The following is a 27978-nucleotide window of genomic DNA, read 5'->3' on the forward strand; positions in this document are numbered from 1 at the left end:
TTTGCTGTTTTGTCTTTGTCTAAATTAGGTCCATATCCAAGACGAAGGTTCCATTATATTATGTCAATAATTCGTAGTATTGTAATTTATATAATAGTTTTTTCTTTCACGATTTTTATTGTAGTGGGAGATGTCGTAGATCTGGTTGGAATTAATTTATCAAATCTATAAATATTGAGATTGTGTTCTAAAAATATGGACTTGATTCATTTGGAATTTAAATACAATTTTAGCTTTTTTAGTTGCGTGAAACTATTGAACTATTGATCAATAACTATGGTTTGACAGAATGGTAAACTGTGTTGGCATCTCTCTTCAGTAAGGTTTGTCAAGTCATCATAAATCGTTTAACATCAGAACAATGCTTCCAAATTGTGGAAATTTACTGTGAAAGAAGAATAAAAATTAAATACAGTAGGTTCTGTTTTTATGCGGTAGATACGTTCCGCAAGAAACAGCATAAAAAAACAGCATAAAAAAAGCTACTAGTTCTATAGTAAAACTATAGATACGTTTCAAAAGTTCTAAAACCGCATAAATCTGAAATAATGTAATAAAATCGCATAAAAAAGGGCACTAGTCCCATATTATAACTGTATTTTTGAAAATTATATCTTAATTTAAGAAACGTCAGAATCGAAAAATAAATTAAAGTCAGAAACAGAATCAGACAATACCCACATGTTGCGCGTTCGTTTAGGATTTGGCGTAAAATCACTTTCGTCACTTGAGGAAATGTGCACGTCTGATCTAGATAGTTATGCAGGCGGTTCCATACTTGTAGGGTTAGCATTTCTGATGTAATCTGTGATGAGTTTTTGCTTAGCTGGTTTAGAATCTTGTTTATAAGTACAATTCCCGATAGGTCGACATGCATTTTGTAATTTAAAAAAAAAACCGCACTATTTCAAAACCGCATAAAAAAAAGCCGCATAAAAACAGAACCTACTGTATAAATAAATAAAGCTGGCGGCATCATTGGCCCTTACTTCTTTCGAAACGGTGAATGGCGAGCGCTATCGAGCCATGCTGACCAACTTTTTTTTCCAAAAATTCATCAGCTACAAATCGGTGACATTTGTTTCCAACAAGACGGCGCAACCTACCATACACCGCGCTTAATCATCGATTTATTGCAATATTCAAGACACTATGGACGCCATATGGCCAGATTTATTGGAAAAAGTAGTCAAGAAATGAATTGATCGAATGAATCATGTAACTCGTAGCCGCGGCAGTCCGTTTCCGGATATAATATCCAAAATATAAATGAAGTCATCTACCAGACTACAATAAAAAAAAAAATCATTCCAAGCTCTTAAAAATGCCTTATATAATCATAGAGTCAATCTTCGATCTCTCAAAACACCTGCTTTCTTGTCATCATCACCATCAGACTCAAATTTCCAAAGAAATCCACTTAGGGTGAGTTTGTCAGATTCCCTTCTTTTGGTGCATAATTAACTTTTCGCTTATTTAAGAACTTCTGCGTTTTAGCGGTTTCAGGGGACGATGCTTTGTTAGGCCGGAAGGCATAGTTTCCATTAAAATGATACTTTTTAAGAAAAATAATTCAAATTTCGCGCAAACATTCCTTCTGGTATACTTTCTTGTTCACTCCAAGACTTCTTGACTTGACCCAGGGGCTTGAAAATTCTTTCCGCGATGTAGAGAATTATTTTTGGTTCAAATTTGTGCTAGAACTTCAATTTCTCATTGAAATCACATATTGAAACGTCATTTGTATATAAGTAAAATCGAAAATTTGCAGGCTGAGAGGAAATACATAATTTTCATGATCCAAAAAACTATTTTTTTTTCTGGAAACAGAAACTGCGAAGTTAATTTAAGGGGGGAGCCAGGTTTATAAGGTCAAAAAAATCAATTTTTTTTTTCGTTTTAAGTGATTCCTAATATATTTCAGAATATTCACACTAAGTTACAGAGCCTAATTCTCAATATTTCCGTAGATACAAAGGCAAAGGTAGGCGAGCGTTAGGTAGATACGCTGTGACCACCAGCTATAGTACAAACTTTATCTTCTTTTCTCGACTTTTCATTTTTATGATTTCTTTGAATTGGCGTACATGAATGAAAAAAATCTAATGAACCTTTTGAAATGAATCATAGCTTGTTCCCTTCAGTATTAAATTCTCTTCTATTTGAACTAACAAAATAGATAAAAAAAAAATTTTAAAGATTTTTATACCAAGTTGAAGTGAATTTTTTTTTATAGAAAAGCATTTTTTTCTTTAAAATCTCCAAAAAGTTGAAATTTTGGAATTTCTCTCAGTTTTCTTAGTTCATCTAGAATAAAAAATCATGGTAATTAGAAATCCATTTGAATTTTTTGCTTTAGATATATTAATATAATAATTACGAGCTGTATCTTGTACGCCAGTTGGAAACTCCAGCGTTGCAGCGCTCTACTAATTTCTATGTTAAACATATTTTTCAACCAGTACAAAAATGTTTTCTACTTTTTAAATGTTCATTAAAAGATAGAAAAAACTTTGTAGTCCTAAATAAATTTTTTCCTTAACAAAAAAAATCGCAAAGAGATGCAATTTTTAGACCTCATAAACCAGGCTCCCCCTTAAATATCAATGCTAGTGGCGAAAATTAACGCCTACTGATTCGATGCGTTCAAAGGAAATTAATAACTTTTGCGGAAAGTATGATAATTCTTACTTAGTTTCCAACGTGCCTTTCAACACAATATCGCACGAATATTTTCGCTCCTCGCAAACCTTGGTTAATTTCAGCACTCTTAAGCTATTGTCTAACTAATTTGCTTTCAGTGAAATTAAATTTGCCAAGTTAGTTACGTTAGCTACCAACCAGCTGCTCTTTCCGCGCATATATGCAACTTTTTGGAATACTATATTTCACTTTACATTCTCGACTTTTCATTTCGCTGACAACAACAAATCATTTGTAGTACACAATTTACATACACTTAAATGGTTAGTGCAACCCCGCAGTAAATTGGACCATCTGAGGAGTAACATTGGTATAGTCCATGTAAGCTCAGCAGTGGCTAAAGGTTGTTAAATTAAAAACGTGCAGTTAGTTTTGTTTGTATTGTAACGCCAGCAGAGCGCCTATAAGAATTGTATAATAGTTTCCAGGATCTATCACGGTGAGGTTGCAATATTATTTGTGTATCCCTTTTTGTTGGTACCTTTTGAATTTTATTTTTTAACAATTATATATGTATATATTTTTTAATAATTTTTTTAATTTTTATAAGGTTTTGTAAATTTTTTCGCTTTATTTTTATTAATATAATTTGTTTTTTTTTTTGTTTTTGTTTTTTACTTTTATTAATTGTTTGAAACATTTTTTTATGTGTTTTGCTTTTATTTTTAATTTTTTGATATTTCTATATTCCTGTGGAGCATATGGCGTCAAACAATTCATTGTCAATTTAGATTCGAATAACTACATTTCCAAGCAGGTGTTACCCGTTTCGTACCTACTCTGCATATCTGCCGAGTGATGCCCTATCCGCTACCTGGAGGCGCGATCGATTGGAGACAGACAACTCCATACGGAGGTATTGTACTTATGTTGGACGTATTATTTCTAGCAATTATAGGTACTGTGGAGGCAATTCGTTGTCACCGTTCCCCTCTATACGTAGTTTCATCGAAATCGGATGATTATATTTTAAAGTTCTCCGCTATATGGAATCTGCAATTATGAATTTTAAACAATTAACTAAAAATTCGTAATTAGCTATCTCAACTACCCCTCCAAATAAATTTGAATTAAATCGAATAATTATTTTAAAAATGATTACTGGACCCGTCTAGCCTTGGACTTAGCTTCACCTAGTGAGTTTTTTTTTGCAAATATATTTCTTTCCATGTCACCAATTTATATACCGAATATATCAAGTCGGTCTACAATTGCCATTTAAAATGTTTCGACCCGATTGTTGCGCCACCTGCCTTACTGAACCAATTCATGGACAAAACAATTCACAACGAATGGTTTTTGGTTTCCATAGAGGATCACATTCCTGCTAGAAATGGTTGGTGTAAAGCTAGATTTAAAGCTCACTCAGTTTTCCAGTGCAGTGATGGCCTTGAACTTTGAACTGCATTCAACTTCACGTGCACTCATGCACACATTCGCCCAAGTATTTGCAGTGCATCTATGTAGTGACGAAATTAGTAGCGTCAACAGTGCGTGTACAGATATGTTTGTAGTATGATTGGCAACCTTTCTCACTAACTATTTCATACATACGCCCGCTCACAGACACAGACACACACACTCACTATTCGGTTAGTTGGTTGCGTATACGTACGACATGTAACATAAATTAAATCAAATCGTTTACTTAATTACCACAATTATGCGGTCGAACTGTTCCCCCATGATGAGTGTCAAGTGAGCAAGTTTCGCGAATAAATTTAAAATTTATACGCCCAAGGAAGGGAACGAATGGGCGCGCAGCCGGCGATAGACGCTGATTCTCATTCAGACGTGACAAATTCAACTAATATTGTGGAAATTAATTGTGGACTATTGGGTGTATTGATTGTAATTTGTGGGCTTGTCGTTATTTAATTAACTGTTTATTAGATGTTGAACGTAATGGAAATTTTAATTGTTTGATTTCATAGTCGGTGGAGCTGCTATTTGAAATGTTTGATCCGCAAGAAATTCAGCTGAACATTTCTCTATTTCTGTACAAAAATTAACCAAATTAAAGATGACTTTTAAGGTAAAAGATAATAGGTGAAAGTGGTTTCACATATTGTTTACGCACAAGTTAAAATAAGTCCGTTATGATGCTGTCTAAAGTGTCAGGACTTTTACTTCTTCTTCTTCTTGATTGGCGCGATAACCGCTTAAGCGATTTCACCGAGTTTAAGAAAGGTCGTTTTTCCTGCTGATCGGCATTCGTTGAGCACACCAAGTGAAACCAAGTCCTTCTTCGCTTGATCTTTCTAACACCAATTAGGCCCTTCTCTTCCTCTGCTAGCACCAAATACTTACAGAGTCGAAGTGTTTCCATACCATCGAACGACACGACGTTGCCACCGGAGTTGCTAGATCTTTGTAGAGCATCAATAAAATATCCAATGCCATGTCTGAGCGACCGTACGTTCTCTCCTGTTGAGTGCTGGATAATAAAAGATAAGGTGCTGCAGATTTCTCAAATATCCAACAGCTTAAACAGCCGCATCTTTAGTGCTTTGATTGCAATCAAAGAAATATTTGTAATCGGGTTACTCGAAGAGTATTCTTTAAGAACGCTTTGTAAGATAAAAGTCGCAATGATCTTGTAAATGCGCTAAGTGAAAGCTAGGTAGCAGTTTTATTCGCAGAAATGCCGCTCTCACGCTCTTTCCCTCTGTACGTGAGTTTACCACTCACTGTACCACGATTGGTAAATATCGCTTATATGAGCCAAAGAATAAAAAGTAGGAAAGTTAATGGATGAATTTTTCAGTAAGACATGGGTATTCTGGGTTGTATACTTTCTTCCCTCCAGCTCAGTCAAAGTGCTTTGAGAGCCAGCAAAATTTTATAGATACCCTTTAGTAGGAATGACGTAAACCGATTCCAAAGTGGCTCATTTCACCATCCGTAATCGATTGGGTTTGATTCTGCACTGGAGGGGCTTGTCCCTTGAAACAGAATGCCAACGAGCCTGGCGGATTATAATACAAATCAACTTAATTTATGTATACGTTTGGTCTCGGCAGGATTCAATCAAATTTTTTTTTTAGTGGAGCTGTTCCTATAACGTTGAGATATACGAAAATCAGGACCCGCTTAAACTTCGTAGTGGCCTCGAAGGTGGCTTGGATATTAAGAGTAAGAAGCATGATATTGATATCCAGAGATCTTCTCTATTACAGTGGCTCCTCTTTTTTGTGGTAACCAATAAACACTCGTTGAGCCGAAAACCATAACCGATTTCATTAATGTTATGTTGAGATTCCTTCTCTTTTATCTGTCAGTTAAAGACACGGACTACTTACTGCTTGAAATAGAATTGCACAGACCCTTCGGAGCTCTTCTTCCATCGGGACCTGATTGGAGTGGTAGTCTTCATATATACACCGACGGCCCCAAGATAAAGCGTGAAATCTGCGAGCATTTTCAGATTGATTGGAGCGTAGTAAGTTACGATACCTTTATAACGAGCGGTTGACCAGTTTCATGGACAGCTGGACTGCTATTTTAGTTCTAGTCTTTCACAACAAAGTCAAGACTGCTTAAGCATTCCAGAACTATTTACGTTAGCGTTTACAACAAGCTCTTGGCGGACTCAATTTGGGGCTCTGGTCGTCGAAACTTCACGTTAATCGAAGATGCCGATTAGTAAGCAAAAAAGGGTCCTTAATGAGTTAAAGCGAGAAATGCATCACAGGCTCTTCGTTTCGTTCGGTTCATATCTGAATATGCCTAGAACTAAGATCTCCATGTTCCTTCAAAAATTAGCTCACGAAGGCTTGAGTACTTTATTTCATTTAAATAATTTGAACGAAACAATGCATCTCTGTGCGTACATACATACTATACTGTGGGCACAAAGTAAGGTGAATTTGGTTGTAAAATGAAAAATCTTTATTTATTCTTGTAAATCAATTTCATCCCCTTCAAAATAATCCCCTCTCGATGAAATACACTTATGCCAACGTTTTTCCAATCCCCGAAACATGCCAAATAGTGCATTACCGGTATAGCCATCAGCACCTTCTTCGATTCAGCTTTTATCTCCTCAATCGACTCGAAACGCGTTCCCCGGAGTGGTCTCTTGAGTTTTGGGAATAGCCAGAAGTCACACGGAGCCAAATCAGGCGAATACGGTGGTTGCGGAACGATATGCATGGAGTTTTTGGCGAAATGGTCACGAAGAACGAGTGCAGTGTGAGACGGTGCATTATCGTGATGCAAAAACCAAGAGTTGTTGGCCCATAATTCTGGTATTTTTAGACGAATTGCTTCACGTAAACGACGCATAACGCTCAAATAATATTTCTTATTAACAGTTTGGCCAGGTGGAAGGAATTCATAGTGCACCACACCACGAAAATCGAAAAAAACTGTCATCATGACCTTTATTTTTGAACGACTTTGACGTGCTCTTTTCGGTCTGGCCTCGCCTTTAGCACGATATTCGCTTTATTGGTCGGTTGTTTCAGGGTCTTAAGCATAAATCCAAATCTCATCTCCCGTAATGATTCATTTGAGCTTGTCCTGATAGTTTGAAAGCAGTGTTTCACACACATCAACGCGACGACTTTTTTCCAAGAAATTGAGAGTTTTCGGTACCAAACGAGATTTGACTTTTCGTAGGCCCAAATGGTCTTTCAAAATGGTTTTCACAGATCCTTCTGATATTCCAATCATATCAGTAAGGTCTTTAACAGTCAACCGACGATTTTTGAGCACTAACTCATTCACTTTATTGACGTGTTGGTCATCTGTTGACGTCGATGGTCGTCCGGAGCGCTCCAAGTCATCAACACGTTCTCGACCCTCTTTGAAGTCTTTGTACCACTTATAAACATTTTTCTGCGACATGGTCGAATCACCAAATGCCTTCTGCAACATGCTAAACGTTTCCGAAGCCGAAATTTCATTCCGCAAACAAAATTTGATGGCACTTCTCTGCTCAATCAAATCAGACATTGTAAAAATCGAAAAATGCACTCTTGGTCGTTTGGTAAACACAAGCGTAAATATATTACTGATAATGACATTCACATGAAAGTTGGCCCAGATATTATTAACCGTGCTGCCAACTCATGAAAAAATAACTAGAGCGAAATTTTAATCCCGCGAAGTTTGACAAATAAATTCACCTTACTTTTTGCCCACAGTATGTCGGTTTGTCTTATGACTGTCTACGTAGGTTTTATTCCTCTCATTAACTTTCTGTTAAACTTAGTGAGGCGTGAAAGTATGAAGATAAGCACACAGATAGTTAAATATGTCAAACGAGAAGTGATTCATTATAAGTATGTAGTTTTAGCGACTTTTTCGATTCACTAGCCGTGGCGTGAGGATGTTGCCTGTGGTGTGGCGATAAAGTTCAATTTACTTGGTAATGCCAGGCCAAACTATTTAGGAGCAATTCTAGTTCACGAAGATGGAAGAAGTCATACTAGTTCCAAAGTGACTACAATTATACCACTTGCAAGCTGACCAATTATAGACGAAAAATATATAGGTATTTTTGGGGAACAAGAAATACATTATTTTCTCGGTAGACGGCGGTAGTGATCGATATCTCGTAAAGTATCGATCAAACGTTTTAAAGTTTATACTTGTTGTCAAGGTGACATTTCACACTAAAGAAATTCGTTTGCTGCAATTTGTTTGTACCATACAGTTGTGAGTTACAGGGTGCTAAGAATGGAAGCCAACAAAGAGAAATTTGGTTACATTTTCTTTGATAAGGACGAAAATGCAGGCCAGGCTGATGAAATTGTGAATGGTGTAATTTTGGTTTCGTCGATTCCGTTCAGGCATTTTTGATGTTAAAGAAAATGCCGAGAATGTCAAAAATTATGACAAAATCACAGATATAGTCGAAATTGACCGGCATATTAGTAGTCGTAGCATCAGCCAGGAACTAAAGATCGACCATAAAACAATTTGAAACCATTTGCGCAAAAATTCTACGAAAAATTAACGGATTAATTTTTCCCCAAGGCAAACAGTTGCCTTCATTAAAGATTACGGCTACAATGGAAATGGATACCTGGTGTTTATATGCAATTTTTTATGACGCACAGTGTCGTTTTAATCGAAATGAAATTTTGATTTGCTTCGATTTGAAGCCGCGGCAAAATGTCAAATGACAGTATGTAAGCATTTCGTGTCAAATTAAGTTGTCAAAAGTGGCATAATGAAAACCAGGGATTGAACTACCGAACAAATATTGAATACTATCGTAAGTGAAGGGAATTTATGCGCATTCGTATATAAATTTTTTTCCATAGATGTAGATTTCTTTTACAAATACAAAAATTTGTGCGAGCATACACGTACAATTGGTACAATTTTCATTCGTACCTACAATATATTTCTTTATGTGACTCCGTGTGAATTTTGTTGGAGATTGATGCTCCTGTTGGTGTGCACAAATTGTTCCGTAATTAAATTATGGCTTCATTTAAGCTCATTGAATATGAAATTTTGCAAAAAGAAAATCTCTTCAATTTAGTCATAAATAAATTAATTTGTGTAAGTGTGTATGTGTACGAATCCAATCGACACATATTCCTGACACTTTTAAATCAAAACAAATGCGGCAGGATAAAAACGTCTGATAATGTTTTTTGCTGTATATTTCAATAGTGCTTCTTTGGCAATAATTTTTTCTTTTGATGTCCATGACACAGATAATCCACTTATGTGGCCAGCCAACAAGTGTTGCAGAAATCAGCATATTTGGGTTTGTTGCTACTAAGAGCAAAAGTATAAAGAATTCTTTGCGTTGTTAGTGTATGGGGCGTCGGCGATTTCAAAACAAAACCATTTTCAAAATCAAACTTAAATCGGATTTCCAAAAAGATGTGAAAATGTGCATTAGCTTTCAAAAAGTGGTAAATTGTAACTTAAGTTGCTCGCCGGTATCACAGGTTAGGTTAGGTTAGGTTAGGTTAGGTAAAGTGGCTGTCTTAAGACGCATAGAGGCCTCGTGTGATATAACCCGAACTATCCCTTCCTTACTCTTCTTGGTCCTCTTTTAAACATCCTATGGACTTTAAAAACCTTGTTAGTCTAGCTAATTTTATATTGTCTGCGATGCTGTCCAGAAAAACGATTGCGTGCAAATTCAACCTTCTTCTACACAGAGCGATGCGAAGAAGGCGGTCAACTGGCTCTTCCTCTTCTACACCCAGACAGCCTCTAGAAAAGTCAAAATATGGTACCACAATGTTACTGGCATGTCTTCCTATAAGACAGTGTCCAGATAGGACTCCTAGTAATATTCTAAAGCTTTTCCTATTAAATTTAAATATACTGGTAGAGCGACCCATATACCGTTCTGGCCATGTCTGTCTACTAATGCTACAGGTATGCAACTGTCTCTAGCGATTGTCGCTAATTATTGGCAATTGGAGGTGTATCTATCTGGCTTACATGTCGCCAGGGGCATAGTCGTAAAAGTCAGTGTAAGCCGAAATGCGGAAAATGTGTATGAGAAAGCAACAACAGGGTAGCGATGTTCAAGGACTTTTTAGCCGCTCAGCTTATAAGCTCCATGCTTAGGCAAGTGCTCCCAATTCTAAGTGGAGGTATATTTTTTATTAAAGATTTTTGGGTGTTTGATATTCTCTGAAAGAAGTTAACTTCAAAAGCGCTTTAAGATTTATATGCAATTCTTTGTAACATAATCTGCATTTTTGGGATTAGTATCATAAGTAGATAACATTTATACACCAAAGCAACTCGCACACTTTCTGGCGGTGTGACAACACTGATAAGTGCTAGGAGGAGCTGAGGATAAAAGGCTAAGAAACCTATACTGGCCGCACGCTATGAAAAAACGTTAGACAAAATTTTTACTCCGGGGTCATAACTTCAGACACTTTAACGCCCTATAAATATTCCAAAGGATAATTTGAGAGTGCTTTCGGAGTTCCTTACGGCTCACGTTAGACCCCGAAGTCTTCTATACGAGCTTGGGATATTGCCGAGTGGCTCATGTAAGGGTGAAGAGAAGAGCACACAATATATCTACCAAGCGAAGTGCTTCATTAAATTTCTTTCTATATATCTATCAGCATGCTAAGGCTCGCTTTTGGTACCTTTTTGTTGACCTACTGTAGCATCTGTACTCCACTGTAGCATTTGAAGGAATTCGTTTTGTAAATGAACTGGAGTAGTTGCTGAAACCGTTTTACTTTAATCGATCGTTCAAAAATTCCATACCTCAAAGTGCAGTCGCATAGTAAGTGACTTTTTCTGGTGTCTTTTCAGTGTGTGGAACGAATGTGGCCCTTGTAACCACTTGCACACCTTTGTCTGTGTTGCACCAGGTAGTTTTGAGCGAGAGCTTTGATCTCTATTTCAGAATAGCATCAACGAATGTAGCCTTTCTGTCAAAGTTCGTTTGTTATCCTCTTGCAATCAGTTGGCGCTACTGTGGCGATTGTCTAAAGGTGTAGCATTGTTGGTGAAAGAGCCAAGCGATTCAAAGTACTGGAAATGAAGACTTAATTAAAAATCCTCTCTGCATTACATTTACTTACTTCTTTTTGTAGGAAATTCCCAACGACAATTCCACATATCTCAATGTGATTTCTTTTTATACAGGATTGGAATGTCGCCGAAATCGGCATGCTTTGTTTACTCTTCCATTGTGTGTGGGTGTGTGTGCGTGCTTGTTCACATGAGCACTCATTCACTTAATAACTGTAAGTGCTAAAGTGCACTTGGAAATATACTTTCAAATATGCAGCGGTGCATTATCTCTTGTTTCAGTAGTTCTTCTGTGTGCTAGTACTTTTCCCAACCCACATGCACGTACATCCACATAATCCCACATCTTTAATGGTAGACAAATTAATACATTTGGCTGTAAAAGTGCTAGCTTTTTATGTTTTTCTACATTTTATTGCTCAATATCCGCTATATATCTACACACATTCATATACTCGTCTATGTGCGTTCTCCGTGCAGAATAATTTTTTATAGACTTAATCGCATAAAAATCATGAACCCATCCAGCAGCGAAGTTCTAATTTATGTCGCCATAATATCTGTGAATGCATCCACATGTGAGTGGATTTAGTTATGCTACATGCAAGAACTCAACGCAAGTATAGGGTGGGCCATGTAAAATTTGCGTTTTGAAACGGCTATAAAAAAAAAAACTAATCAATATTTTTTCAAACTTTTTTTTTTATTTTGAAGATTGAACTTTGTCATTTATGAATGAAAAATAATATCGTTCAAATGACTGCCACGACTGGCTTTACAGTAGGCCATTCGATCAACCCAATTTTTAAGCACATTTTCGATTGTTTGGGCTCCAATTTCATGAATGGCATTTCGGGTTCGATTTCGTGTTTTAAAGCATCAATCGTCTCTGGATGGTTCGCATAGTATTTGTCCTTAACGGCTCCACACAAAAAATAGTTTAATGGGTTTAAATCACAGCTCCGAGGCGGCCAATTGATATCGGAATTTCAGCTGATTATTCGGTTTTCAAAAGCGCTAACCTAAAGTTCGAGTGTAACTTTGGTAGTGTGACAAGTTGCTCCGTCCTGTTGAAACCAAATGTCGTCCATGTCGTTGAGCATGTCACGGTAACGCCTGCCATTTACTGTAACCGCGGCTCCTCGCTCATTTTCGGAAAAAAAATGGCCCGATGATGCCGCCAGACCAAAAACCGCACCAAACAGTAACTCGTGGATACATTTGCTTCTCTACGTGTTGATTTTCTGAGCCCCAAATCCGACAATTTTGCTTATTGACGTAGCCACCGATGTGAAAATCAGAAAAGAAGAAGACTCACCACTTTGGAAATAGGTTTTCAATATTTTCCAATTTTGTTCAAGCGAATAGCGTCCCATTTCGTAAATGTTTAAAGGTAAAGGTAAATTATGAACACATTTGACATGTCATTTGTGTTACCATTCTCAAAAAAAAAGGTGGTTCAAAAGGCAAACGCTATATGGCCCACCCTGTATGTGACACAAATTGTCAATACGCCATCGAACTGCCAATACGTGCACTTCATGCAACTACTTAATTACATGAATTCTAATTTTCCAATTAAATTACGTTTGCGTTCTACCGCATAGACTATCATCGGCCCGCACTTTGAAATCTTTCAGGCTCCAATACCCTTCAGCTTCTACTGTCAAGTTCTTGGTTAGTTGCGCCTTTCAGTAACAAACACTGAGCTGGAAAAAAATCATTCTTGTTAAGAATAGACCCTATTAGTTGCACTTGGCTATCGGAATAAATATTAGTGTCTTTAAAAAGTATTATACCAGTGGAAACTGCATCGGCTGCTTCTATAATAGTAGTCAGCTTCGTGTGAAATACACCGGAATGGTCCGTAAGCCTAAAATTTAATTTGATAAAGAGTTTCTTGCAAAATAATACTCTTTCAAAATTACCATCCAACTTCGAAGCATGTTTGATCTTGGTTCCAAGTATGATCCCTTACATTTGAAAGAATGTGAGTGAAGAAGGATCACATGAATTCGCCCTCTTACGTTAATTGGAGTGTTTGAATAATCATTACGACGCAGATTAAATGCGCAGAGTGTACACGTATGTCACGGACAGGGCTCATTGCACTCTCTCCAGCTGTTTAACCAGCATAACTTTTTCCGATCAGATAAAGAGTCCAGACAGACACTATTATTAGTCTTGTAAGACCAACTGCAGGTGAGAGGTCCCTTCTGTATTTTTCTCAGTATTAGGCTTCCATGGCAGTTTTTTGCCAGAATCATATTCCAGTACCTTTTAGTTTCAGAAAGCCGGATTGTAACCTATGTCTCTTTATCCGGGTGAGTCAAATTCTTACCAAATAGTTATTACTGAATGGATTAGAGCTGCAGAGATGTAGTTCACTTCGAAACTGATTTCTCTTCTTATCTTAATGCAACCAGTAGCCTTGAGGAGACTTCATTAGAAACTTTGACTGTAGTACTAAAAATATAGGGTTGTTCAATAGGTGCGCTTCAACTTTTTTCCGAGGGAGGGCGAACGACGCAATATTTTTTTTTTTCGCTTGTCATTTGTAAACTTCATTAATACATTTTATCATGAAACGCTACACACTTGAGCAACCATTGCAAATCGTGCAAATTTTTTATGAAAATAATCGTTCTGTTGCTGCTACTTTAAGAGCATTACGGCCATTTTACGTTCCATTTAACAAGCCCTCCCGTTTTGTGGTTATGTGAAGTCATTGGTCTACAGTAACAAGCCGGCGACGATTTGTGAGCTCAGAGCCAATATTGAACGCGAAATTGCTGGAATTTCGGCCGATTTATGCAAAAGAGTGGTCGAAAATTGGGTTCAATGATTGGACTTCGTAAACCGTGCACGCGGTGATCATGCAAAAGAAATCGAATTTCATACTTCAATGTATATGTTCAAACTTGATAATAAAAAAAAAATTTTTTAAAAAAGTCAAACCGTTTGTGTTTTATTCAAAAAAGTTCAAAAGTTGAAGCGCTCTTACTGAAAAACCCTATATATGCTATGGTGCAAAATTTTTAATCAAATTCCCAGGCCGAGAAGGTTGAAGAAATGGAGTGCATTATTTTGCCTTTATATATGCACACATAAGTCGTCGAAGTGGTGGTCTTAGCTGGTCTAGCCCTAGGAGACTAATGTTACACGCTCATGTCTTTCCTGACTCGGTGTCAAAACGAGAATTATGCGTAAACTGCTCTCCTTAAGTTGGTTGGGCGGGAGCGATGCAAGGGTTGCATTTGGCATTACTATTAAAGGAGGGATTTCTAAAAAGTTGTACTACGGTCTTCAAGGGAGTAGGACTAGTAGTCAATCAGAAAAAACACCATACTCAGAAGTTTGAATTCAAAAATTTGGATGAAGAACCGAAAAAGCAATAAATCATATTTATGTACAAGGTGGCGCAACATGAATCACCCTGTTGAAAGATTTGTAAGTTGCGTATTTTGTTAATCATATTTGTTGACACTTGTGAACGAGACAATCGCGGTATACAAACAGACAAACAATAGAGATAGTAAAAGCAAAAATAAAGTTTTACTTCACTCAAAATCATTTTTTTTATTTAGTGAAAAAGTAATTGCAAAGCAACATTGATTGAGCAACAGTGATTAACTTTGCGCCACTTCGTGTTTACTTATTCGGATATATATATTTTAAAGAATGCAGCAGGAAGAAGGTAAAACATCCGGGCAATTGGCCAGTTTTACGTATTTTTTTATAATACAAAACCACCGGTTCCCAAATTTTCTCCTTTTTCCAGAATATGTCTGGTGAATTTTTTTATGACGAAAGAAATGTGGCCAATATCTGTCCCAAGTCTTAAAAGATGTTGATGATTTATAGGTATTTTTTTTAAATTTATTTTTTATTTCTTTCTATAAAATATTATACCTATCTGTCGTTATACAATAAGTAATTTAATTTACAACGAGATGGAGTGAGAGAGTGATATTGAAGTGTCAATTCCTCAAGCTCATTTGGAGGAAATTTACATAGCTTTTAAAACTAGTGATTAATAACAATGACAAATAAGTCTAGTTGACAATAAAGGGGTCCCGATGGTGTAGAATTTTCCAAAAATCGATTTTTTTATATTTCGAAATTATAGCCTTTTAAGATTATATAATATTGTCAAATTTTGGGAAGGATATTCCCAGCATTTTCGATTCTACAGCCGTTTTAGCAGGTAGAGTCAGATTCGTCACGGGTCGGAAAAAATGGTCGCATTTAAATGAAAAACTTTAAACTCAATTATCTCAAAACTAGTTTTTTCGGCCTGGTGTTGTCAAAAAAAATACCGAATCGTCTGATTTTAATATGTTGTTCACAACATCAATGGCTATCGCTCGTACTAGAAACTGAAAAAAACCCGATTTTCAGAGTGTCAAATTCAAAACCGCACATTTGTAATTTTTTTGTTTTTTAACCCGGGACATAGTTAAAGTCATACAGATTAATATTATAATTTTTTTGGTTTTTGTTCAGATAAATAGAAGGCCAAAATGGACAAAACCGTCCAGGTCCAGTTTGTCTGGAGGATCAACTTCAGCGCCATTTTTAAAATTATTAAAATTAATTTTTTTTTTTTCATTTTGGTATGTAAAATAAGTTAAATAAAAGTTCTAAAAAATTGAAATATCGATTTAATTTTTTTGATTGCAAACTTTCTAGCTCTCGACCACCGGGACCCCTTAAGGGGTTATATACCTTGTGGTCCGGTGAAATTAGCGAAAGTTGGGTTTTTTTTAAAGATATGTAGCAATAATTTTATTGTATAAAAGTTTTTATTATTGGATATTACAATGTTTAAAGAAAAAAAAAAGGATTTGTTTGTGTAAAAATATTTAAAAATGGCGGAGTTATGGCGTTTTCCCCCAAGACCCTTTTTTTGGAAGAGGCTTGCGGTGGACGCGATTCAAGTCCACCAAGTCAACTGAAATCAAAAAATCGAAAAGATTTCATTAGTATAGGGTTATATCTTCTTAGTGAACGATCAATATATTAAATATTTTGATTTTTGTGAAAATAGGAACATGTTTTTAAAAAACTCCACTTCTACAGTCCTAAAATTGGCATTAAAAAATTCATATCTGCAAAATAAAAATTTATACATAAAAAGTTGATCGTTCACTAAGAGGCGACATCAATTACGAACAATTTAAAAAAAAAATTATAAAAATCGGTTGAATACTTTTTTTGCAATCGCGTCCACCGCAAAAGCATTTTTGGAAAAACACGTTTTTGAGATAATCGCGTTTAAAGTTTCAAGCGCCGCATGAGGCCGTACGCTCAGGACGTGACGACGCACAATTTAGAACGCGGTAACTTTCGATCTATTGCTGAGATCTCTATGAAATTTTTGGAAAATGTTCTCAAGGGATTGTACTTTACGATAAAGAAATAAAATTTATTTTGATTTTTTTGAAAAACCCAAGGTATATAACCCCTTAACTACATTGCTTTCGTAAGATCGTTGGTGTTTGAGGGTTAAGCTGACTTTGGGTAGATTTCTCTTTACTTGGGAGCCTTCTCATCACAGAATTTGTGTGAGTCAATATACAATACAATAGTTTGCTTATGTGTCTTATGCTAGCGCTTTGTATTGTCTCTTCAGTAGTATCGATGTCAAGTTCGCGATGCATATCTGCGTTAGGTATGTATCAAGGTACATCAGTATTGTACACTGGACTCGTTGCAGTATACCTGTGTTACTTTTTGCAACAATGCCCCAAACCTCAATTCCATATTTCCAGATCGGTGCAATATAAGGACCTTATTTTTCAATTATAATTTGGTACAAGCAGCCAGTACAATGTCTTAATGCGATTTTTTAACTTCTTAACTTTTTCTTCTTTTTCTAGACATACACTGGTAAATAATAATGATTAGAGCAGCTGGCTTTGATAGGGCCGAACTTTTTTCGGTTTCAGTAAAAAATGTTAATTAGGGACGATAGGTTGTTAGCCAAGGATCCGTATCCACAGGATATGGGTGGCATGTTAGATTTAGCAGGTGGTGCAGCTTCTCGTTTTTCACTGGCTACAGCGTCCGTGTTTTGGGCTAAATGCTTATTGAAAGGCGGCACTTCCTCGCATTGTTGGTGATGAACTCGAACTTTTAGTTTTTATAAAATTATTATTATTAGCGCACTGTCCAACCTACTGCGACCGTATCCAGTACCCGTTGCTGGTCCGGGGCTGCTTATTTCTTGGGAAAAACTTATTTGCCACTAACCTCTATATATGGAGGGAATTCCCCATAAAAAATAGTCGTTTAAAACGCAATTCAAAATGAAAGAATGTAGAAGAATTAAAAATTAAAATTTTTGTTAGTTTTTCATTTCTTCAACCAATATTTCTCTAGATATATTAACGCTTTGTTGACCAATTTAAGCAGCTGAATATCGTCTTTTAAATGAAATGATTCAATGTGTTCATATTTAATAAATACAAAATTACGGAGAAGTATCGGCTTTTTGTACTTGAATAGAACTACAGTTGGGTGTTCATATGCCTCGATAAAGGTTTATTTTTATTGTCACACAGTTGTATATATAAAATGTATTTGTCAGTGAATCTGTATTATAAGTATTGTGGACAAAGCTATGTAATACAATAATAATAATTTATGTACTGTTAAGTAGTATGTAAGGATATATGTATATGTATATGTGCTTCTTACCAATGTCTATGTATGTGTAGAAAATACCACCACACAAAAAAGTATAAATATGTACATTATGTAGATTAGTTTTGTACAAAGAAACTGTAGATGTTAAAGCTTAAATTAGCTAAACAATTTTTTGTAATTATATGCCAGGATTATATGCTACTTGCACTGGTAAAGCGCCATCAGCAAACACACATATCGCTACTGTATTTAAGTATGCAAACAAACATAAACAATGTTTATGTAAAATAGTATATTTTATTTTTAAGTAAAACATTTTGTGAATTTTTATTACTCAGTTAAAAGTAGTAGCTAGCAACTGCGGCCGCCAATAAAAGTGGTCTGGTTTTAGTCAGTCACGCAAAACAACAGTAGTCAAAGTCCAAAAGCAAGAGAGCAGCCAATATACAAACCATCTTCTGCCAGCATACATACATACATACCTATATATAAACAGTTTATATACAATGCAACAATTTTTCACGATTACACCAAAAACAGTTTTGTATTTGTTAAGTACAAAAGAGATGGATGGATAGTCACAGTTTCCTCACTAACAAACAAAGAAAAAAAAAAACAAAAGGTGAACAACATGAAGCAAAAGCAAAGTGCCCTCGTTAATTTTAGATTTAGATAACTGTATTTCATTAGCGTAATTACCTACAACACCTACCTACATATTTACTTATTGTGTCTGAGATATATTGTAATTACTTCAGTATTTCATACTAATTTTTATTCTTTGTTTACTTCTCTTTTCAAAACTCTTTTTCAACAATTTGCGCTATCCTTCATTTCAACGATTTCCAACTTTCCACTACTTAACTATGTTTACATACATACATATACACACGCACACACACACACACACATAAATATCAATACGCATTTTATTTGGCTCTTCTTCGTGGCGCTTTCTTACTCTTAACGCGCACTCTCTGTCTCTTTCTTTCCCCTTTCCGTTTGCATACATCTAATTAAAATACATATTTTAATTATTTATTATACTTCCTGTCCTGTAATTTCTCTATTTTGGTAACTTTTTCTGTTATTTGAAAATTTCATTTTCCTCTCCAACTTATTATTGTCTCTACTTTGCAAATCCCTTTCCAAACTTCTGAAATTGTAAATGCACTTCAATTTTTAAATAACTCTTTTTTAATTTAAATATTTTTCTCATTTCATTTCTTTTCCATCAAATGTTCGTAAAAAAAAAAAACAAATTAAACGAAAATTTGTGCAAAATACACAATCATTGTCATTAAAAATTTGCATATCTGTCAATCAATCATCATCATCGCCGTAATCAATGCAACAACAACATGCATTTTTTTACACATTCGGGCAACAAATGTTTATATGTGAATTGTGTTGCAATTTTTCACCTTGCACGCCAAAATTCAAAAATTAATTTTTTAATAAAAAATGATTTAAACATTAAAAAAAAAATATAATAATAATAAAAATGTTATGAATTTGTTTTTATTTTTAAATTTAATATATTTATTTAAATAAAAAAAAAATTATTAAAAATTTACTTTTCCTCAAATATTAATTAAACAAAAAAAAAAACAATATTGTAAAATTAAAAAATTGGAAAAAATGGTATTAATTTTTTTAATTTTAAAATTATTAAAAAAAATATTTCAATTGAGTTGAATTATTTTCTTCAAAAATCATTAAAAAAAACTATAAAAAAATCATGTGCCAATTGCGAAAAAAACATTCCTTAATTATTGAAAAATGAAATAATATCAAAATTAAAATAAATTAAAATCTTAAAAAAATTGTTGAATGCAATAAAATTTTACAAAAATTTTTTTCATTTTAAATAAACAAAATTTATTGTAATTACAATACAATTTTATTTAAATTGAAATATATATTTTTTTAATTAATACAAAATTAAAAAACAAAACCATTTTGCAATTGCAAAAAAAAAAAACTGTTTGCCTTTAATTAATGAAAACACATTTCAAAATCACAAACAATTTTTTTCTTAATTGAAAAACAACTAAAATGAACTGTAAAAAATTGCATTGAATAAACTGTAAAAAATTGCATTGAATAAAACCCGAAATGTGCTTACCCATCATCCGCATCGAATTTGATCGCAATTGAAAATTAAACGCAATGAAATTGTTACCAAAAATTTTTAACACAAAAATGAAAATTGAATTGCAACCAAATCTACACAATTGACCACCTACCCGTTATTATACAAATTGAATTCAAAATCAAAAGATACCATGGGGACTGAAAAAAATCTGTTGGGGGCTGATAAACATAACCGTACCCAGGGTAAGCTAATGAAATCAAATTAATTTCTTTATTTAATTTAAATTATTATTTTTTAATTATTTGGTTATTTAGCTTTGGTTTAATTTAGTATGTTTTTTCCTTATTTATTCACCGCTAATGCAATTTTATTTTCATATGCGTTGAACCAATTTATTTTACTAATTTAATTGTGAATAAATATTACATACATACTTTATTTACATATTTTTCATTTGTCTACTTGTCTGTTCAAATATACGTACGCACGTATTTGTAACTTTTGTAAACGAGGGTTGATACAATATTATTTTTCAAAATAATATTTAGCTTAGTATTGCTTTAATTAATTTAACGCAAATAATTATTTCATCGTTTGTAAATATGTATTAAAAGTAAAGATTTCTAAATATTATTTTCCACTTAAGCACCTACCCACCCACCCGTACGTACCCTCATACATACATAGGAGATTTGAACGCGCTCGTGCGCTCGGTCGTCCGTTTGTTTGTTTAATGTTAAATGTTTGTTTATAAGTATGTTTGTTTACATGTTCTCCTTACCCAATATTTATTCTATGTTTTTGATTTGCTATGTCTACTTGATTGGTGTTTTTTAATGTTCAACTGCTTCCTGAGTGCTTACAATTTAAACGCAGAAGTACCAAATAAAAAAAATCAGCGAAAATAATAAAACAAAGAAAAATATAGAAAAACAAAATTGAAGTACTAATAAAAGAGAACTGGACTTTAATTGATTTATGTACACAAAAATTGTTACGTATACAGATAGTAAAGTAGCTGAGTTCTTCGAGAGTGTTGTTTGCACGAGTGTATATCATAATTGATCTGCTGAATCTGGCAATCGTAAATCAGAACAAGCGAATCATTAAATAATCCAATCGCAAGCAAACCGAACATGATTCATATAGTGTAATGAGTAATTAAAAAATTTTAGTTATAATTATTTTGCCAATATTCTTGATGAAAAAGCACTAAAAATCGAGCACAAAAACAGCAATTTATCATAAAATATTCATAAATTCAAGGAACAAAATGTAAATATTATTCTTAGGCAAGTCAAAACGTCACCCGACCGCCCATCGAATAAATTACAAATAATTTTACAAAATGGTTATTAGTTTATTAAAGATTACTCAAGTATAATGCAAGGTCTAAATGACAAGAAAGGTAATGCCATCATATCGAAAGAATGCGGAATTGAGTTAAGGGGGGAGCCTGTTTTATGAGGTCTAAAAATTACATCTCTTTGCGATTTTTTTTTTAAGGAAAAAATTAATTTAACACTGTAAAGTTTTTTCTATCTTTTAATGAACATTTAAAAAGTATAAAAAATGTTTGTACTGGTTAAAATAAGTTGAACAAAATGTTTAACATAGAAATTAGTAGAGCGCTGCAACGCTGGAGTTTCCAACTGGCGTACAAGACACAGCTCGTAATTATTATCTAAAGCAAAAAATTCAAATGGATTTCTAATTGTCATGATTTTTTATTCTAGATGAACTAAGAAAACTGAGAAAAATTCCAAAATTTCAACTTTTTGGAGGTTTTAAAGAAAAAAATGCCTTTCTATAAAAAAAATTCACTTCAATTTGGTATAAAATCTTGAAAAAAATTTTTTTTATCTATTTTTTAGTTCAAATAGAAGAGAATTTAATATTGAAGGGAACAAGCTCTGATTCATTTCAAAAGGTTCATTAGTTTTTTTTCATTCATGTACGCCAATTCAAAGAAATCATAAAAATGAAATGTCGAGAAAAGAAGATAAAGTTTGTACTATAGCTGTCCGGTCACAGCGTAACTACCTAACACTCGCCTACCTTTGGCTTTGTATCTACGGAAATATTGAGAATTAGGCTCTGTAACTTTGTGTGAATATTATGAAATATATTAGGAATCGCTTGAAACGAAAAAAAAAATTGATTTTTTTGACCTTATAAACCAGGCTCCCCCCTTAACGAGTCTTTAAAATTTTGAAAATAAGCCCACTTTATATGCTTATCAATTTCTGATGCCCTGCAAACACTAAGATTTTTCAAACTCTCGCAAATCACACAAATCTCTTACGTCTCAGCTATTTCTTCATATTAGTGAAAAAGAGATATTCGCAAAGAATTAAATCTATTTCGGTTAAGGAAAGAATTCGTTACCTAATGCATGCAATTTTGCAAGTTTTACATACCGGTGCGTTGACGTCACTGAAAGGGGAATATTTCTCTCGCCAAAAGCAGTCAATGACAGCGTGTGCGTTGTAAATGTAATTTTCGACTTTGAAGATCCCGGGATTTTCGTGATATCCCTGTGACAGTCCCGAGATTCCGGGCCTTAGATATTTATTATTTACAACAATTTAGCTTTAAGAAAATTCCATCAATAGTGCCCTCCTATGGTAAATAAATAATAAATATAGGGGTTTTAAATGGACTTTTACATTTTAGGTGGGAATTATTTCGTGATTAACAAAAAGAAATAGTTAAATTTACACCCTTTTAATAATATTGTAGCGTGCACATAAATATGTTTCTAATAAAGTAACTTAAACTGAATTTCCATTCATTTTTAATAATTTTTACCTTGGAAGGCTCATTTTGCGCGATTGAAGGGTAACTTTAAAGATCAAAGACATTCCTGTTTTAGTTATGATTCAATCGTTAAAAAAGTAGTTTGGCCCAATATACAGAGAAAAAGATGGTTTAGTCGTATTGTGTAATTGCTAAAAAGTTAAAGTCTGTGATGCTTTTATGAATTAAATTAAAAATGCCAAAAATCTCGTGATATAATCACCGGATTCTTGGTAGTTGAAAAGCACCATCATTGCGATTTTGACAGCCCTATAGGTCATCACCAAAAAAGTTGGTTTTAATTATTTTTATTTTATTTTACCGATATGCATACTTCGGACATATATAGTAAACAATGGTGGGAAAAAATTATTAAATCTCTTATATATATTATATAGGTATATAATTGGCGCTTACACACTTTATATGGTGATTACCCGAGCTTCTCTTCCTAAATGTGGCATGCGTCTTGATGTTGTTCCCCAAATTAAACTCTCTTCCTACCTAAAACAAAAAGGGTTTACAAAATTTCACCATTTATTTATTTATCTCGTAACTTCAATTATTTTTTCATAAAAATAAAGTTTATACTATAACAATAACCATATAAAGCAAAGCTCGGAACTTTGCATCCAATTTTCAAAATTCGGTCTTGTTTGATTTTTAACAGTCTTTGGCGGTGTTGGGTGTTTTCTTCCATATAAAATAATTTGGAATATGCATTAAATGGAGAAAATGCACAAGACCGCGACCGAAAAAATTCTTAAAAACCAGTGTGATTTTTGATCTGCATGACACTTGCACTTTACTTTACCGAAATTGAATTAGCTATAAAATTGCATACTTCAAATTTTTTCATTACATCTGATTAAAAAGCTCGAAACTTTTATGAAATTTTGTGGAAAGCTAAACTTTGCATTAAATGGTTCTCGTAGTAGTATAAACTATATTACAAATTTTTGTACAAAATTATTTAACGTTATTAACGTTGATCGTATATATCTAGTTCTACCTATATATTCTACTTTTATCTTTTATATACCTATATAAATAAAATCAAAAAATATTTGTGAATTAAAATATATTTCATTCTAAGAAAACAAAAACAAACATAAATGCCAAGATTTAAATTTAATTTTATAGTCTAATTAATTTTTAAATTACGAGTATGTTCCTGAACGCTTCTTGAAAAAGTGGGAGAAACCATTAAAATACTTATCTATTCTGCACAATTATCTTGGGAAAATTTCATTAGGCATTTTCTCAGACAAAAGGGATGTAAATGGGTGCAGAAACCCAAGTAGCCAAAAGCTCCTCAATACTCCTTGAGATATGCAACACTTTTCATTATTTTTTTTGAGAAAAAAAATCGTGTAGAAGGTCTGGTGGCATGAGTGAGGAGCATACAATGTGATAATACTTAATAGCTGCTGCTCAGTTTTTATTGCAAAAAAATTCCTACTGCAAAAAAAAAATCCACTGAAATTGAGAGAAAAATGTTATACAACTTGTGAAAATTTCATAAAGCAGTTGTTTGCTAAAATATTTATAAATTACATAGAATTCATGCCAATTTATGCATTTTTCCAGCATTTTACGAAAATCTAGACAATGCATTTGTTGTGTTCGTTGTTATTTCAAGTAAATATCGTAGCATTATTATCCACACAGCTTTAGTAGAAATTCACGTAATTCACTATTGACATATTTCTGTATATACAACAGTCTGAAGTGTACTCACTTGCATAAATCCCACATAGCATGTACAGATGACCACATGAACGCATTTTGATTTTAGCTGCGCAATATGCTCTGGTATAAATTACTACTCATGCTGAAGTATATATTCTTACCTACATATATAATATACACACATAAGTACATATATACTCATACACCACCGATTTTTTCTGCTCTGATATCTTTAATGGATTTTAATTAATTGGTACATTCAGTTTATACCCCCATTTTACGCCCTCTAATTATGTGATTTGTGCTACGTGCAGACTTTCTGCGAGTAAATATTCTTACGAATTGAATACATACATACATACGTGTATATAAAAAAGTCGCATGTAACAGATGGAGTGTTTTATTAATAGCTTTTACGTGCCACGCTAGAGCTCAACCATGACTCCTGACTCTAATGACACAAATATTCTTAGCTCGATTGATAGACGTACCTACAGCAAGTTCGCACTTTCGAGTATGCATCTGTGCAACTAATGTTAAAAGTTAGTGTAAAAGTTAAATGCTTTTATTATCTTTCGGTTACACACTTTCATAGCAAATATATATTTGTTAAAGTGCTTGCCTTGAACCTTCATTTAGTACCTACATATGTTACCGTAAGTACCACCCTCTGCCTTCTAAACAATTGGTAGGCAAGAAATTAGTTTACTTAAAATTCATGCAATTGAATTTTAATTTAATTCATTATTTTATATGTGCTAGTGGTGGCCAAGCCTCTCATTTTTCTTCCATTCAGGAATCCTCGATCCTTATCTGTTGGTTACTTTCTGTACAATTCCATTCCTTTTAGAATAATTACCGGTTTTCCCTGCAGTCTGTCTTTTGGATTTTTTCTTACGTTCTTGTTTTCCTCTAATTTACTCAATTATTTTCACGCTCATTGCGCTACACTTTAAGTTACTTATCCGCCCCGTGTTCCAACCTCCATGCCACCCTAATATTACGCGTTCGGTTTAATGCTTTTAAAATACTTTAGCGTACATTTATATCCAAGAAGACTGTAAGAGGGAGAGTATTTGTTAAGTTTGCCTAGGATGGGCTTTTTTCATTCCGCCTTAACACTTTGAGTGTCAAATTATTTGAACATTGTGGGCTTTGCCTAGCCAAAGTAACTTTTGTTCAAATTTTGTTAATTTTAGTATCTACTTTACATACATGTTGAATTATGAAAGCTTTTTGTTACGTTTAAGAGCAACATCGTTCCTTAAGATCCATGCCCGAAAGCTACATTATTTTGCTTGTGTGTCCTCGTGTGTTATTTTTTATGCTCTAAGTGATTTTAAGCTGTGAACAAAACTTATTATACACTATGCTTGTAAGTTTCTGAAAATTTAAAATAATATGTGGAATAACAACATTTGGGTTGAGAGGAAATGTCAGATGTTTAATGAGCTTATTACCAAATGATGACTGGGGCTTTGTTGCTAACTTTGTGCAACAAGTTTTCTGCAATGAAACAAATTTAGAACAAAAGTGCTATGATCAGATAGCAAAACCCCACAGCTTTTTGTATTTTTTAGTCTAAATACTCTTTAAATTATGGGTATGTTCCTAAATGCTTCATGAAAAAGTGGGAAAAACCATTGAAATACTTATCTGAGTGAAATACCAAATTTTATCGCCTATAGTAGAATTTCACAAGGAATATTTTCGTAGAATATTTTAATCCTTTAGTTATCTCCAAATCAGGTTGTTTAGCCCTTTTTGAGAAACTTGACAAACAACGCATTTATACGGTCGCTAGAGGGTTAGAGTGTTCTGCACAATTATCCTAGGAAAATTTCATTAAGCATTTTCTCAAACAAAAGGGATGTAAATGGGTGCAGAAAGCCAAGTAGCCAATAGTTCCTCAATACTCCTTGAGATAGGCAACACTTTTTATTATTTCTTTTGTGGGCGTTTCCATTGCGATTGCAAAAAGCTTCTGGCTGGGTAAGTACTTGCAAATACAAGTGCCTATATGTTTTACTAAGCATAAACGAATGTGACCGAGCTCTATTTATTTGCAACGTAAATGAAAGAAACCAAAAATAAGTGTTGCCTTTTTTATGGAAATTGTTTGCGCTTTTACTTTTTATAGACTTTCAAGTCTACAAATATTGTCTGAGAACACCCCTAATAAAGTTTTTCTAGAAATATTTCAATGGAATATATTAACCCTAGTAAATAAGTTTTCCCTACCTAAAACAAAAAAGGTTTAAAAACGCTTTCGGAAGAGAGTTTCACTTGGGGAACAACATCAAGACGCATGCCACATTTAGGAGGAGAAGCTCGGGTAAACACGATATAAAGTGTGTAAGCGCCAATTATATATCTATACTAGCAAACCCGGCCCGCTTCGCTGGGCACACTAAAATAGAATAGATATGGTTTAGAACAGAAAAGATATGGTTTTCATATTATTTATTTCTTTATTCTCATACTATTTATTTATTTATTCAATACCACGTTTTGGTCTCTATCTCGAGACCCTAGTCACGGAGTGGCATGAAAAATACTCTGAACTAAAGCATTCACTAACAGCTTCCATTTGATACCCATATTGTATATACACATCCGAAGGTTACCCGGGTCCACGTTTTGACCTATATCTCGAGACCCCAGTCACGGAGCGGCATGAGAAATACTCTGTACTAAAGCATTCACCAACAGCTTCCAATTGATATCCATATTGTACAAACACATTCTAGGGTCCACGTGTTGGTCTCTATCTCGGGACCCTAGTCACGGAGACGCATGAAAAATACTCTGAACTAAAGCATTCACCAACAGCTTCCATTTGATACCCATATTGTATATACACATCCGAAGGTTACCCGGGCCCACGTTTTGACCTATATCTCGAGACCCCAGTCTCGGAGCGGCATGAAAAATACTCTGTACTAAAGCATTCACCAACAGCTTCAATTTGATATTCATATTGTACAAACACATTCTAGGGTCCACGTTTTGGTCTCTATCTCGAGACCCTAGTCACGGAGCGGCATGAAAAATACTCTGAACTAAAGCATTCACCAACAGCTTTCATTTGATACCCATATTGTATATACACATCCGAAGGTTACCCGGGTCCACGTTTTGACCATTTTCCCGGCAATTATTCGAATTTTTCTCACCTTTTAAACCTTCCCTAGACCTCCACGAATAATTCAAGACCAAGATAAGATAAATCCGTTCAGCCATTCTCGAGTTATAAGCGAACATAGGGACAGATTTTCACATTTATATATATAGATAATATATATAAGAGATTTAATAATTTTTTCTCACCATTGTTTACTATATGTGTCCGAAGTGTGCATATCGCTCAAATATGGTTTTTAAAGCTTTTTCCAGGTTTTCGAAAAACCGGTTGACAAATAATTAAAAATGTAATTTTATCATAAAAAGGGTTCTATTGAAACTCAAAATGAAACCTCAAAATACTTTAGCAATTTTGCTATATGAAACTAGAATTTTCGTCCTTCATTTATTCCTATAAAATACCCTTA

General features: G+C 34.1%; 1 protein-coding gene across 16 annotated transcripts in view; it reads left to right on the plus strand.

The window, feature by feature from the left end:
• The window catches only part of LOC128867812 (transient receptor potential cation channel trpm), a 319297-nt gene that overhangs the window by 132997 nt on the left and 158322 nt on the right, over window positions 1-27978 (plus strand). For 7 of the 16 annotated variants that reach the window (XM_054109321.1, XM_054109324.1, XM_054109331.1 and 4 more), the window contains one exon: window positions 20122-20178. The exons of the other annotated variants lie outside the window; for them this stretch is intronic. In XM_054109321.1, coding sequence (XP_053965296.1) covers window positions 20122-20178 — 57 coding nt within the window. The remainder of the gene's footprint in view (window positions 1-20121; window positions 20179-27978) is intronic. 16 annotated transcript variants of the gene reach the window in all.

This window comes from Anastrepha ludens, chromosome 6 (assembly GCF_028408465.1).
Source record: "Anastrepha ludens isolate Willacy chromosome 6, idAnaLude1.1, whole genome shotgun sequence".
NCBI lineage: Eukaryota > Metazoa > Arthropoda > Insecta > Diptera > Tephritidae > Anastrepha > Anastrepha ludens.